Source organism: Paramisgurnus dabryanus, chromosome 8, assembly GCF_030506205.2.
Source record: "Paramisgurnus dabryanus chromosome 8, PD_genome_1.1, whole genome shotgun sequence".
NCBI classification, from domain to species: domain Eukaryota; kingdom Metazoa; phylum Chordata; class Actinopteri; order Cypriniformes; family Cobitidae; genus Paramisgurnus; species Paramisgurnus dabryanus.
The window spans coordinates 26879025-26895306 of record NC_133344.1 but is presented as its reverse complement, the minus strand read 5'-3'; the positions used below and the strand labels follow the sequence as shown (position 1 = coordinate 26895306).

Sequence of the window (16282 nt, the reverse complement as noted above, 5' to 3'; positions counted from 1 at the left end):
CCCCTGAGAGATCGATAGCCGGGACCTGCGAGACAGAACAAGAGACAAGAGAGGGAGCAGGACCAAGACAAGAAACATAACACGAAGACTTCCACGATAACACAACATTGTTCTGCCAATCAACGTGAGGATTATGTTTGGATAGCCAGTCATGACCTAAAATGACTGGCGATTGTGAATCCTCTAAGATGTAAAATTCAATCTCCTCACGATGATTGCCAGAAACAAACAAACTCACAGGGGGTGTGCGGTGCGTGATCACAGCCATATGCTGGCCCTTCAATGTCCAGGCAGACAAAGGAGAGGAGAGAGGGATGAATGGAATACCCCAGGACTTGGCCAACCCAGCATCCAAAAGACACGCCTCCGCACCGGAATCCAGCAACGCCTGTGACGAGAAAGAGTTAATAATGACAGGTAGTGTGGTGCTGCTTACGGGAGATTTAAATGACGATGCGCCCACCGAGACTCCCAGGTTCATCGGCGGGCGTGAGCTTTTACCGGAACATGTGGCCGCCAGATGCCCCGGCTTGCCACAATACAAACAGAGGCCATTAGAGAGCCGACGATCTCTCTCTCCAGCAGAAATCCGGAACTTGCCCAGCTGCATAGGCTCCTCGGGGGGCGTTTCTGAAGCGATCTCCCCTGGTTCCGACATCAGCTGGCGAAATGAGCGACGCAGATCTCTCTGCCGATGGCGAGACTCGACCCTCAGAGCCAGATCGATGGCAGCTTCCAGGGATGTGGGTGGCTCCCTCAGTGCAATCTCGTCTTGAATACCTGGCGTGAGACCCTCGAGGAACTGTGTTCTTAATGCCGCGTCATTCCAGTTGCAGCAAATAGCGAGCGTCTTAAATTGTATGGCAAAATCCGTCACAGAGTCATTACGTTGCCGTAATCTCGCCAACTCAGCCGCTGCCATGTCTCCCTTAAGAGAGCGGTCAAACAATTTTAACATCTCCTCCTCGAGAGCCTCAAATGAAAAAGTAAAAGGAGCTTTAGCCCCCCAGGCTGCCATACCCCAGTCTCTCGCCCCTCCAGTGAGTAAAGTCAGGACATAGGCCACCTTGGAAGTGGATGAAGAAAATCGACGGGGCTGGAGCGCGAAGACGAGAGAGCACTGCTGTAAAAAGGATCTGCAGGTGTTGGGATCGCCATTGTAGGTGGGGGGTGTAGCCGTGTGTGGCTCCCGTTCAAATGAAGCGGCATCTCCGGATGAGGTTGGGGCTTCAGGGTGAGGAGTCACTTGGTCCAAGCGATTGCTGAGCTCTTTCAGTTGCTCAGACAGGGTGCTGAAACCTCTGGCGGCAGCAGATAACAACGACGAATGTTGGTCGATGGCCGCCCCCTGCTGGTGAAGGGCGGTCTGCACCTCCAGACTTTCAAAACTTGCTGACTCCATTTTTGGCGCGCTCATCTGTCAAGAAAACGGACTCAGAGTCAAGTGCAAGTTAAATAGTTTATTTAGAAAAATATAGAAAACAGGATAGCAAGTCACTGGTAGATCCCCACACGGTGATCACTCCCACAGTAGGGGAGAGTGAGTCGGCGCTACACAAGAATTTAGTACAGATCCAAAGGAAGAGAGAGCCACCCACGCGCTCCGTCGAGAACGCCAGCACTGTCACCACACGCAACAGAGGGATAAAACAACGCCGCCCTGAAGGTGGATGACAGGCGGAGATGGAAGTCCAAGTTCTCAGACGGGTAATCCACAGTGTAATCCAGATGTAGAAGGACCACCCGGAAACCACTGGTCACCGCCTAAAAACAAAGCGAACCAGCGGTTCCGAGAAACAACAGTCGTTAAATCAATATAATCCACAAGGTAAAATGGGTGAACTCCACTCACGGGTGAAGATGCAAACCGGAGAGAGGGAGACAGCTGGTATACCGCCTAGAAACGAAGCGAACCAGCTGTATCGAGAGACAAACAAAGTCAGTATAATCCAAGCTCCTACAAGCGAGCGGTCCGGGTGAAGACGCGTCCCCGAATGCCGAAACCAAACCTGGGGTAATACAGGAGAAGACAGAGAGCGACTGACAAGACAAGGCAGGGCAGCAGGACTGTGATAAAACAATGAGCGCGCAACAAAGGACAGGACTACGTGCAATATAAAAGGAAAGGTAAACGAGACACCACCGGTGAACAATCAACTGAAACAAGGGGGCGGAGTTAGTGAACACACGAGGAACCGGCACCACAGGTAAACAACACACACACACACAGATCACACAGCCATCGATCACCCAGCAGTCATGACACAACTATTCTACAGATTATTTTAAAAATATTTGTGGTGACAAAAACACGTTGTATGTGAGTACACTCAAAATGTTCTGTTATCCGTCATTGTGCAGGTAAAAATGAGAAGCATTTTAAGATACTAATTTGTTTTACAATATCCACCACAATATGCATTTATTAGACACATCTACCCTAGCTTGTCATTTCTTGCCCTCTTTGCAAAAAGGCTGTGATTTTTTTTTTTTACCTGGCTTTGAGTTTCTAATTGACTGACGTCTCATGAGTTCAGTGTTGTAGGCTACAGATAAGTCATCAGTTCGCGTATTTAGCGGGAATAGACGCGTTGTAAACTAATCCCAGTTGGACATCGCGAAACATTTCTGTAAAGGAGACGTAAAACATTTTCTCGCTGGATACGCGTGTGCGTGCGCGAGAGATGGAACGAAAGAACGAACAGATACTGTCCGTTTCTATAGACGGTTTCAGCAGTAACAACATAAACAAGCGGCTGTCGCGGTCCGCACGTAACTTCCGGTAAACTCCGCTAAGAATAAATAATAACAAAGTACTTATTTATATAACAAGCAAAAAAAACAACCCAAAGATTACCTAGGAAACCAAAACATTTGTTATTTTCGACGAGGCATTTGTTCAAGAGATCAGTTTAGCAACTAGTAAGACCATTAAAAAAACGAAACCGGAAGTAAGGTTCGGATCCAGACGTGTGTCCGATGAAACCGTCTATATCCAAAGGCTGCAGCCTGCGGAGGTCGCATATGCAGCGTCATCAAGCCTGGTTTATTTAAGTTAAGTAACCATTACATTCGCACGTCATACACATACTACAACTATTTACTATAAACAAAGAATTTTTTTTTAACTTTATAATTGTTAATATATTGAAACAAGACAGTCTTGATGACGTATGCAGCCTCCGGACGCTGCAACCTTCGCATTAAGACACGGCCACTCTAGTAGTGCGCGCGTGCGAGGTACTGCTCGTTCTCTCTCATGCAATCATCAACATTATCACTATAATTATATTACAAAAAGACTTTGGCCGGACAAAAATTTGTTTTGGTGGCTGCAAAAAAAAAATCAATGTAGGAAATAACCTGCAAAAAATAAAACTTATTATTACAATAGAATAATCTGTAAACTCTCGCGGGATGAAATGAGGGGGTGGGACGGATTTGGCCCGCAGGCTTTGAGTTTGACACCCCTGACCTAAACAAAACCCCCCCTACCCAAATAGAATCTGGACCTTCTTTTGGTAGACCCACCCCACGCATACGCAACCCATGCAACGATGTTGGTTAGTAGACACGCCCCTTACTGCTGATTGGCTACAAGTGTGTTTTGGTACTCGGCCCGACTTCCTTTTCCAAAGTGTTTTTCAAAAATCATACACCCCGCCTTTAACTACTGTACCTAGATTTCCTTTTTGTTTTTTTAACAGGGTAGTAGGTCAAACACAGACAGTTCATGGTCAATTTCAGGACTTAAATAGGAATATGATCTCAGGATTAATCATCTTAATCCTTTTTTGATTGTTTGCATCATGGAAATATGGTATTATAGATTAGCACACTGATCCGTTTGCCTCATTGATGTCATTAGAGATATTTTTGTTACTCTCCACTCCCAAACTATTTAATCATGTAGATGAATGCTTGCGCAGATACCATCATTGTTGTGTGAGTTTGGGTGAGTTTTGTTTGGGCAGTAGGAAACTGGAGTGGCTTATCGAAGGGTTGAATCACACGACCAGTGAATGAAAGTCCTGTGGGAGTGAGCGCTTATGGGTTTGTGTTCAAGTCCTAAAAATAGACAACCCTGTGTCAATTCACCTAGATGTGTGATTTAAATCTGTTTACTTGTGAACATTGGTTTGGTTTTGTGACTAGACAAGGGCTGGCGAAGTGTCAGGAAGCAAAATCTTTTTATGGTGTGCATCTTCTGGTATGATTTTAAGAGGAATCATCTGTTTTACTGTCACGTGAGTGCGTGTATAGCCACTTCCTGCTCCTCTGTGGCTTTGCATTTCCCCTCTTGTATAAGCACTACAGCAAAACATACACCACCCTTGTTGTCTACTCTTTGTCTATATTTAATCACACACAGGCGTTTGGATAAATGCACCTACAGTGATTACACTGCACAAAATGACTTTCTTAGTTAATAATTTTGTCTTGTTTTCAGTAGAAATATCTAAAAATTGCTGAGCAAAATGACCTAAGAACATTTTTTTTTTGTTTTTAGACAAAAATTTACAATTTAAGTCAATTTGTGCATAAAACAAGCAAAAATATCTGCCAATGTTGTGAGAAAATATTTCTTGAATTAAATGTTAAAAAACTTATTTCACTATTTTTTTCTTACCACATTGGCAGATATTTTTGCTTGTTTTAATCACAAATTTACATAAATTGTATTTTTCTTGTCTGAAAACTAGATTTTTTCTCTTACATCATTTTGCTTAACAAGAAAAATCATCTTAATTTAAGTATTTTTAGATATTTCTACTGAAATCAAGACAAAAATACTAAGTAAGAAAGTCATTTTTTGCAGTGTATGTTTTGCTGTCTCTCTTTATCACATATATTGTTACTTTCAACATGTAAACATCCCTTCGTTAGACATTTTTTATTTAAAAGTTGTAAAATTATTGTAGCCAAACGTGCACCTTAAACATTTAAAGGAGATTCCTTATAAATAAACGCTTTAGTCACATACAGTACAGTAGTAGACAAATTTGATCTTCAGGGGAAACATTTGTACAATATTTTCTTTTATGACTCCTGGTGTTAAATATGAGGTGTATTGTACAAAATAAACAAAACACTAAACTTTTAGGGTATTTACTGGAAACAATAATTTGGCAAAAAGGCAAACAATAGCATATTTGGGAATATGGGTGTTATTCAAATATTAGGGCTGTGTATTGGCAAGAATCTTGCGATATGTATAACAATACCTGTGGCGTGGTGCGATCTATTGCGATACATTGTGATGCTGTGCCTTGTATGATATATTGGGATATTTCCTCTTTGGGAATATAATAATTGTAGGAAAGTATGCAAACCATAGCAAAAACATTTGTGGCGCGCCCGTATGCAAGTACGTCCTTATCACTGTTTAAGTTCAGAGATAAGATCACTGCTATCTAGTGGTCGGGATTTAAACTCCAGACGAAACAGCTGCCATGAATCTCGTTTGATAAAAAAAAAACAAATTATTGATACAGTATTGCCAATCAAAACATCCCAATACTCGATTTTCCTTGCACCCTATCAGATATCTAAAAAATGCACAGAAAAACAAAAGCTTATGGACAATAAAATATTGACTACAATTTGTTAGTAATATTTATTTGTTGATTCTTTTATGTGGTAATATTTTATAATCATTGTCCTGGACTATGTCTTTATGAGCTTTACATGTGTTGTGTGTAATTGTGTGTAATTTTTTGGCAACCCTCCTTAAATTCTTCTTAAAGCTGAGCTTCAATTTATACCACACCAATGCAACATGCAAACAAACGCATCTTTAGTAATAAATTCAAATGTTGTACATTACTTTTGGCCACTTCTGTAAATGCTGATTTATTTGATTTTTTTTGTTTTGATAACAAGATGATTTAAAGGTTTTCTGTTGGTACTAAAAGCATTTGCAATAACAATTACAAAATTTTTACATTTTGGTTGAAAAAAATAAAGTAGTATATATTCCTTTCTCAAATGTTTCAGTGATTTGTTTGTGGCATGTACATTTTGTCACAAACACTGTGTACTGTACAGTGCTCACATCAAAAATGTGTTATTTGTTGTGTTGTGCCATGCTGAACTGACTCGGTCAAACAAAGAAACTCTCATTGTGTGCTGGTTAAAGACTCACGTGTAGCCATAGCCCTCCCCAACTTTTCACCTCATTGCATAATTTAAGAGCCTGAACCGCAATTTGCAGCTTTTTTCGTTTTAGTTCTCCTTCGCCCGTATCATTATCACTGCCCTGTGTGCACACCCCACCCTAAAATGGCCCAGTCGTGACATCTGTGAAAAAAAAAACAATTTGTTCCTGATTAAACGAGAACAAGTTGTTTTTTTCTTTGTCTGTGACATCTGAATGTAAGTGAACCCAGCACGTGTTATTGCCTGAAAGCACAGCCCACATTCCCTGTGACCCACCCATTTCCTCTTTCACCTCTCTGCTGATTGGTTAAAGCTTTGTGTTTACACAATAACTCCTCCCCTTGTGATTCAGGCAGGCCTGGAACAGAAACGGCTTTTGCCCACTCTGGCAGAACCTACAACTTTTCGCTGTCATTTTATATCTTGAACTTTTTATATTTACTTCAAAATGACGTTATCTTGAATGGGACTTCATTCGTTGAAGATTTTCTCAGGGAGAGATGGTTCTGGAAAAGCATTCTGACTGGATTACAACTTTGTTTTCTGGGTTTCACAGGCAGCCTCAGCCATCCGCTGGACAGACCCAAATGGTGTCACCACGAAGCGAAACCACCCCGATACCTGTGCCCACACAGGTACGAAACTATCAGCGAATCAAACAGAATCTCTCAAGCAGCCCAACCACCACTCTGTATGGCTCTCCCAGGTAAGTGACCTATACATTTACATTTATTCATTTGGCAGACGCTTTCATCCGAAGCAACTTTACTAGTTTTTATTAGTGGTCGAGCGATATGGTTTTTTTATTGCCGACACCGATAGTAAGTAAGCTATGAGGCCGATATAACACAAATGTTATTACAGTAAATAAGAGACACAAACAGAAAATTGGTAAAAGTAAAAATACATTTGTTATGCATAACATTTATAAATATACCCTTTTAAAGTACTTAAAACATATTTATAAAACATAATTAATGTGGATCTGACATCTCATGGTACTGTTTAAATAAGTGTGTTAAAATTAAGTAATAGAGAAATTTACAGGCCGATTGAAAAAGTGTATACAAAAAAGTTTCAAATATCGGCAGATATATCGGCCTCTTCAATATATAACCCATCATCTTTGGCACTGCTAACTCAGTGTTTTACCAACAAATGATGTAGGATAAATAACTGATGTTTGATAATTTCTGCATTAAGTTATATTAAAATTTGTGACATGACGTCTAAAAACAGCCCTCATATTTTATCGTGATTAACTGTTTTTCTGAATCAAAATTTGTATCAAGGTTATATAATTTCCTAATCCCATCTCTGGAACAAAGATGTCTCCTAATTAAAACGGGCAGGTTGATGGTTCTGCTTTTGTTATTTAAGGGATTGTTTAAATGAGGGGATGGGTTTGGGGGTGTAAGGCAGGTGGCTAGCAGAGATTATAACTGGTGCACCTTCCCCCATTATTCAAGTCAGCTTTCAACATCTGCTTGGCCCACTTCACACAGACTTGCCCTCTGTCCCAACAAGGGATTATGGTCTCTCAGGGCAGTCTGCTTTTGTTGCCCACATCATCTCACCCTTTCAGTCACCTCAAACCAAATTACAATAGAGATGAGTCAAGTATCAACTAAATTTATGAAAAAATATTTATGTGCCATTAAAGTGACATTCCACTTTGTTTAAATATGCTAATTTTCCAGCTCCCCTAGAGTTAAACATTTGATTCTTACCATTTTGGAATCCAGGTCTGGCACTACCACTTTTAGCATAGCTTAGCATAATCCATTGTATCTGATTAGACCATTAGCATCATGCTAAAACATAATCAAAGAGTTTCGATATTTTTCCTATTTAAAACTTGACTCTTCTGTAGTTACATCGTGTACTAAGACCGACAGAAAATTAAAAGTTGTGATTTTCTAGGCAGATATGGCTAGGAACTATACTCTCATTCTGGCATAATAATCATGGACTTTGCTGATGTAACATGGCTGCAGCAGGCGTAGTGATGTTACCCACTGCCCGAAAATAGTACCCTGCCATTGAAAGTAACGAAGGGGACTATTTTCTGCAGGGCATAATATCACTACGCCTGCTGCAGCCATGTTACATCAGCAAAGTCCTTGATTATTACACCAGAATGAGAGTATAGTTCCTAGCCATATCTGCCTAGAAAATCAGCTTTTAATTTTCCGTCCGTCTTAGTACACAATGTAACTACAGAAGAGTCAAGTTTTATCGAAAAAATAGCGAAACTCTTTATTTTTTAGCGCGATGCTAATGGTCTAATCAGATTCAATGGATTATGCTAAGCTATGCTAAAAGTGCTAGCGCCAGACCCAGAGATCAGCTGAATGGATTCCAAAATGGTAAGAATCAAGTGTTTAACTCTAGGGGAGCTGGAAAAAAAGTGGAATGTCCCTTTAAGCTAATGCATACTGTTCTGGAAAGCAAGGATATTTTGGTCCTCACATTAAGCCTCAGAAAAGACCAATAACTATCCCTAAAATTCACTGGAAAGAGAATGCTCTCTAAACATTGCTTGGGAAATTATATGGCCCGCAAGTCACAATTCAAAATGTTGGAGCCTAACTTTTATTACATTCGTTCATACAATATGTTTCTAAATATGTTTTTGTTTTTAAAAACATGACATTTTCTGTTCTCCTTTTACAGGTCAGGCACAGTGCGGCGATCCAACACGAGCCCCATGGCCTTCCCTAAAATGGTTTCTGGGTCCCCTAGCCCTGCAGATACAGTACAAACCGTGGGACGGCGTCTTTCAACAGGCAGTTCTCGACCTTACTCCCCTTCTCCACTAGGTTAGAAACAACCCATTTTAACGGGTTATGTCTGCAAACTTTATTTTTTGAGACCGTCATGTTCTGACATGTCTTCGGTGTGTACTTGTTCCCTAGTGGGCACTATTCCTGAACAACTTGGACACTGCTGTTGCGGACATCCCCAAAGCCACGAGGCACGAAGTCGCAGCTCTTCAGGCGGTAAGTTTAAGCATGCACTTGTGCGAGTGATTGACACACAGCCCCACAGCTCTACTGTGTCTCATTCAAAGTAGTCTCATTAACGATCCCATTACCAAGCGGTTGCCAGTCATTTCCTCCCAGTGGGTCACAGTGTGTCTAAGCTATTTTGGTATCCATGGAGATAACACTTGAGAACAGTGTGTGCTGCATTAGCTTTCATGTTAAAAACCTCCAAGTACTTGTTTTTGCATAAGTGTCACTGTACATCTATGATCAATGATCGTGTAAAAAACAAAAAACAAACTCAGTGACCCACTGGTTCATTTCACCTTACATATACTGTGCCGCCACCTAGTGGTTGAGTTATCTAACATGGTGCCATGGGACAGTCACCATAACAATTTACTACTTATTCTTTTAGGTTCCCCTGTGCCCCCCTCTCAACTACTAGGTGCTCGTCTTCAGAGCGCACCCACGCTTACTGACATCTACCAGAACAAGCAAAAGCTACATAAGCAGCTGTCGGATCCAGTGCACCCCACCTCATTAGCCTACCCCACAAGCCACTCCCCGCAGTTCAGTCGCCCTGGCAACCTCGGTACCTCCCCAACAAAGCACCTTGGCTCGTCCCCTCGCACCTCTGATTGGTTAACCAAGTCGCCCCTGCCGACCATCATTGGCTCTCCTACTAAGGTAAGCTATGAGGAAAGCATTAAAAATAAACCGCATGTGGTTGTACGTCAAGAAATGATGATCTGATTTCTTTTCATCTAGGCAACAGCTCCCTTTAAAATCCCTAAAACTCAAGCTTCGTGCAACCTTATGGCCCTGGCATCCCAGCAGGGTATAGCCGACAGCCCCATCCCAACTAGGACGTATATGGATGGACGTGACCTCTGTGCACATCACTGTTCTGCATATCCAAGCGTGCGTCAGGCTGCACCAGAGGCCAGCAAAACTTCCTTTGGCAGGTCAGCTAATGTTTGATTCGATCACAAAAGTTTGGTCTCTTAATTGACTAAAATAACAAGCTGGTTATTTTCCTCAGGTCTGTGAGTGCCGGACGTTTGTCGGAGCAGCCAGTAAGAATCACTTTGGGAGGGCAGCCGTACCAAGGCAGCACAGATAGCCTTAACACAGAAAGACCGATGGACACAGGTAGCTCCTTATACACCACCATAATTATCCGTACAGGTGCCTGGCTTGCATTAAGCCCTATTGTCTGGTCATTCTATGTGTGACCGCTGTTTGTGCAACCCTAGCCCCAGCAGGGAATTGCGGTCTGCCAGCAGGTGGTGCGAGTTCCCGCATGGTTGTGTTCACGGTGGGCTCACCCCCCAACAGCAGCACCCCACCCACCTGTAGCCATCTTGCCTCTCGTCCGCGCACCACCTCAGGTGAGAAGCTTTGCTTTATAAACCAGTGCTTGAACAGTTACACTGTACAAGATTGCTATTCTTCATGCAAATATGCATTTGCATAAAGCCTTAATGTATCTGGTCTGTCTACGTATGTACTGTGATTTTACCGTATGTCTTATTGTGTCCACAGTTGGTTCAAACAGCTCAGCAGGCTCCCTGTCCTCCACGAGCGGTAAGGTGCATACGGGTTCTCCTCCGGGTATGACCATCGGTAACTCTCCGCCTGGAGCTGAGGCAGGTCCTAGCAGTTTGCGCTACGTCCCATATGGCACCTCTCCACCCAGCTTAGAGGGATTTATCACCTTTGAAGCACCGGAACTGCCTGAAGAGACGCTGATGGAGGTAAGAGAGCCGTGTTTTGTGGGTTTTAATCCACATTTATTCAATTAAAGAAAGTAAATCATCTGAACTGGATGATAGATTTTCAGACCAACTAACAGATGCGCGTTTACTTGGCAGCGTGAGCACACGGACACACTGATGCACCTGCGCATGATGCTGTCATTTACGGATAGTGTACTTGAGATCGCTTCTCTCCGGACTGGAGGACCAGATTTAGGTGCATCGGCTGCCTCTCTTTATCCACCTCAGGACAGTGTGGTAGTGGACCAGATCAGTCAGCTCAGCAAGGAGTGGGGGTAAGAAAAGTATTTTTTAAACACACCCATTAATGAATAAATGCACGTGGGTAGGGTTTAACTTCATGGCTCAAAGAATACTTTGGTCATCTCACACAGGCAGGTGGAGCAGTTGGTGTTGTACATGAAAGCTGCACAGCTGCTCGCCTCTTCACTACACCTGGCCAAGGCTCAGATCAAGTCTGCCAAGCTTAATCCATCCTCAGCTGTTAAACAAGGTGAGCAGCTACAATTGATGCTTTAAAGTGTGTATGTATATGTGTTGTGAGCTTGTTACAGTAATTGAAATGCCTTATTTTCACAAATGCCACTTTAGTAATTTCATTGGTATTTAACAATTTTGACTGTCTTCCAATGCAAAACCCTCTAAGTGCATGCAAGCTTTATTTGGACAAGACATAGTAAACGGTTGCAAACACACCAAAGATTCAACTAGAAACATTGCAAATGATGAAAGTCAGAATTGAAAAGGTAAAAATGAAAAATATGAACCACACATTAAGGGGCGCTTTGATACATGTGGCGGCCATACTTGGAGTTATATTCAGTACTCACAAGCGAATTAAGAAGTGAAAGTATTTGATGAACGTATAATACGTGCCGAAAGCATTAGCATCTTAGCTCTTCAAATGTAACAGTGATGTCTTCAAGTTTGACTTTAAAACTGTACACCCTTTTTCCTCTCTGGTCTTCAGTGGTGAAAAGTCTAAATGAACGATACAAAAGCTGCATCTCTCTGTGCCGCCGCCTCACGGACAAACTGAACCACTTCTTCTCTGACAAGCAGAGATTTGTAGATGAGATCAACAGTGTGACGGCTGAAAAGCTCATCTATAACCATGCTGTAGAAATGGTAAGCAGATGAAATGAAATTTCTGTCATCATTTATTCACCCTTCAAGTTGTTACAAACTTGTATACATTTCTTTGTTCTGCTCAACACAAATGAAGATATGTGAAGAGTGTTAATAACTAAACAGATCTGGGGCACCATTTACTTTCACAGTATTATTTTTGTACTACTATGGAAGTAAATAGTGCCCCAGATGTGCTTGGTTACAAACATTGGAACAACTATGCCTTTAAGATATTTATCAAGCATCTGTTAAAGCAAAACACTGTGTGTAACAGGTGCAGTCAGCGGCACTAGATGAGATGTTTCAGCAGACAGAAGACATCGCCTATCGCTACAACAAAGCTTCAATGCTGTTGGAAGGCCTGTCAAAGATCATCCAGGACCCAGCTGATATCGAGAATGTTACAAAATGTGAGTGCCTTTTGCTGTGTATAGTATGCAAAGAAGTTCACATAATTGTAGCTCATGGTACTAACGTGTGTTTCCCCTTTTGTATTGCACAGACAAGGCAAGCGTGGACCGGAGGATCTCTGCTTTGTGTTACTGCACCGTTACTCTGTACGAATAGTCTCATTTGAAAACCTCATTGATGCTCGCACTCCAGGGACCATTACTTCTCATCTACACAGAGAAGATCACGAGAACACCTTGTCCCTTGTTTTCATTTTGTAGCAGTCAAAGCACTTTCCGTTCCTTTTCTTTACTCTCCTTACAATCACAAGAAGCAACAGATCAAGTATTACTTTATTTGCAGATGAAACTTTGAAAAGGACGTGGATAAGTTCACTACCAAAGATGAAAACTAAAAATAGAGATTTTATTGTATGAAAACACTGTTGGACTTGCAGTTGGATCTGTCGTCTGTTTTCATCTTTTTCCTGTCCAACACCACAACAGGTGGGACAACTCGAATCAAAAGACTTCTGTTCCCTTTTTTACACAAACTAAAAGGACTTTGATATGGGAATCCTAGGAGGCCCAAATGCAAATCACTTCATATTCATCGTTTTGTACTGCACTCTATTTTATTTATTGGTTGTAAAAAGATGTGTTGGCATTCTTGATAATAGTATTCAAAGACGATATAGAGGCCCACGTCTGACTATAATTACTGTCAATCCAAGGGGTACCGCACATATTATCGCACTTACACCAAAATAAAAATAGATACATACACACACAGTCATGGTTCTTCTTACATGTTGATATAAGGCTGAAAAAAGCCTTAAAGAGGAACCAACAGTATTCAGCTTTGAAGCAAATGCACTTTATTGAAGGAGATGTGGAAGATACTTGACCTAGATGGTCTTTGAAGTAGGACAACTATGATGGGGAGACCCGTCATCTTTTTACACAATCTCTACCAGTGCCATCATTGCATGGTTCCAGTTTTTTCTCATGTCCATATCTTAAATCTTTGGAGCGTCTGAAAGGAAGGTGAGCGCTGAAGTGGATAAAGGCAAGCTAATGTAGTTGTCTGCGTCCCGTGTTATTTTGGCCTCATTAATTGCGGTCAAAAACCTGAGTAGTTACTTAGCGTTCTTTTGATTCAGCCGTACTGAAACGTTTTTATGTTCATATTAACACTGTAGCTTTTTAACTGATGTAAATAATTGTATATTCTGCATGTATGTCTTTACTTTGGTGTGAATGAAAGAGAGCAAAGCGTGTGAATGAAAAAGGTGGATGCTGCCACCACCCCGTCCCTCAAACAAGAGCACAAGACTTTTTTTGACTTTGTAAAAATAGACACTGACGGCCTACATGGGTTACCGCTCAGATTGTCAGAGGCTTCACAGAAAAGCCGAGACCTTTTGCATGGCAGCTCCACGTTGACACCCACAAATGACTTTTGCAAGATTATCATTGACTGTGCATGATGTGGATGTCACAAGAGAGAATGGGCACTGCCAAGCGTGGTCTTGTCAGCTCTTCATTTCCCTACTCTCCCATTGTACAGTGTTTGTGTAAATGCACTTATCAAGTGCATACATGGCCAGTCAGGATGCTGAAGAACTGAAAGCATGAGTTGAATAGTTTACTTTCACTTGTGTTTGTATCAAACTTCCTGCTCCCTCTCCTGTAAGACTCCAGCATATTCTTCTTTATGTGTTTATTTTTATTATGGCTCTCTGTGAGCCAAAAAGGCCTTTACTGTATAGATAAAGAAGGCAGAGGTACCTTCACTTTGTAATGTTGTATTAAATCCATGCATATCTCTGTAGTTGTAGGACTTCTTTATCCAGGTCTGAGAAGAACTATATACAGATGATTTTCCATTAGAGATGACTAGTACTGAGCACATGTACCTGTGGAATGTTATAATGTACTTCCCTTTCAATAGCACCTTTTCCTTTGCAAATAAATGCTTACAACCAGCCTATCACAGCCTGATAAGACATACAGCCTGTTTTTCCCTTCTCCGTTGATTTTCAACATTTGGTGTTTTAATTGTGTTTTACCCAGGGCATCTGTGTTCTGTCTGAAACTGTATAAATGCAGCCTTTGTTTAATATTAAACAGATCAATTTTATCCTCTTATAAAAGTCTCAGATGTTATACTTTGCATGTCAAAGGCTTATAAATACAGAATAAAGCATTAAATATGGCTTCTTCCAGAACTGAGGGTACATTAAGATGAGAAGGAAAACAGAAAATAGAAATAATTTTTTCCATTAAACTCTATTCTATTATCATAGAATACAATTTAAGTTTAACATATTCATATCTGCTGAACTTATACTTGTAAGATTTAAATAAAAAATATATATTCTGAAAATCAATAAAAATATTTTAAAGGGCCCATGTCACAGGACTTTTTTAAGATGTCAAATACATCTTTGGTGTCCCCAGAGCACATGTGTGAAGTTTTAGCTCAAAATACCATATAAATAATTTATTATAGCATGTTAAAATTGCCACTTTGTAGGTGTGTGCAAAAATGTGCCGTTTTGGGTGTGTCCTCTAAAATGCACATGTGCAGATCAAGTGCAAACACTGATCACAATGATGGTGGTTTGTTGAAATTGAAACTCAATTGTTCTGTGAATTATTTTCTCTCTGCACTAAATGGCAGTGCTGTGGTTGGATTAAGGGGTTGGATTATTATAATAAGAGCTCCTTATGACATCATAAGGAGAGCCAAATTTCAAGGACCTATTTTTTCATGTGCTTGTAGAGAATGGTTTACCAAAACTAAGTTACTGGGTTGATCTTTTTCAAATTTTCTAGGTTGATAGCATCACTAGGGACCCAATCATAGCACTTAAACATGGAAAAAGTCAGATTTTCATGTCATGGCCCCTTTAAACACAGTTGCTGATAACATAGTTAAAAATTTTCCACCGTAAAAGTTGCGACATGGCTTATTTATAAACATAATTTTGTGGATTTGAAAACAAAACTGCAGGGCTTCACTGCAATATCACCTGGAACAATATCATGACAGCTTTGGTGCCAGATTTATGTATTTGTTTATTTGTTTATATATTTACATATGTTTATTTTCAGATAGTTATACTGTATTTTTCTTCATGGTTTTGAAGAGTCAAACCAGAGGACCGCTTGACTGCAAAGGTTTAATCTGTAAAGTACCTTCAACTGGCCTTCACATTCAGTTCTGTGGTTGTTGTCCATGTGACACAGGCGTGTTCTTTCAATGATGTCATGTGTGACGCCACAAAGACCGCCCACTCTCAGGCTATATAAGCGCAGTTTGCAGAGCTTTGAGATAGTTAATATGTGGTAAAGGTAAAGGTAAGAACCAAGGAAAAACGGTAAGTCTTAAAACACTAGTGAGAAACACTGCAGGACAGGTAGGAGAAGAAACATGTTTACCTCATGAGAAATAAGGATAGTCACTTGTTTTTGTTAATGTGATAAAGAAACTTACATGTTTTTTATTTATTTATAGAAGAGGGGGGGTGGCGGGGGGCCAAAAAAAAGTTTTTTTTTGAGCGAATGACGATGGTATTGGTAACCTAGTAACCAACAGTAAACAAAACAAGGTACGTGTGAAAATGTCACAATTAGGCAAGTTATTAATTTATTAACAGTGCAGCTTGTAATCGCAAAAAACTGAATTCTGTGCACAGAAGAAGAAATTATGAATTTTTGATGAAGGTTAGCAGCAAAGACATTGCGCTCCGAGACCCATATTTGGTAAAGACAACTCCAGCGGAAACAGCTAGACGATCAGTCCCTTGGGTTTATTGTACGCATGTTT

General features: G+C 40.9%; 1 protein-coding gene across 1 annotated transcript in view; it reads left to right on the top strand.

Moving 5' to 3' along the window:
* The window catches only part of ulk2 (unc-51 like autophagy activating kinase 2), a 49811-nt gene extending 35371 nt beyond the window's left edge, over positions 1-14440 (top strand). The window contains exons 15-27 of the mRNA XM_065281286.2: positions 6716-6865; positions 8836-8981; positions 9078-9161; positions 9565-9836; positions 9918-10114; positions 10192-10301; positions 10406-10540; positions 10695-10906; positions 11024-11202; positions 11302-11420; positions 11898-12055; positions 12333-12468; positions 12561-14440. Coding sequence (XP_065137358.1) covers positions 6716-6865; positions 8836-8981; positions 9078-9161; positions 9565-9836; positions 9918-10114; positions 10192-10301; positions 10406-10540; positions 10695-10906; positions 11024-11202; positions 11302-11420; positions 11898-12055; positions 12333-12468; positions 12561-12625 — 1963 coding nt within the window. The 3' untranslated portion in view covers positions 12626-14440. The remainder of the gene's footprint in view (positions 1-6715; positions 6866-8835; positions 8982-9077; positions 9162-9564; positions 9837-9917; positions 10115-10191; positions 10302-10405; positions 10541-10694; positions 10907-11023; positions 11203-11301; positions 11421-11897; positions 12056-12332; positions 12469-12560) is intronic.
* The last annotated feature ends 1842 nt before the right edge of the window (positions 14441-16282 follow it).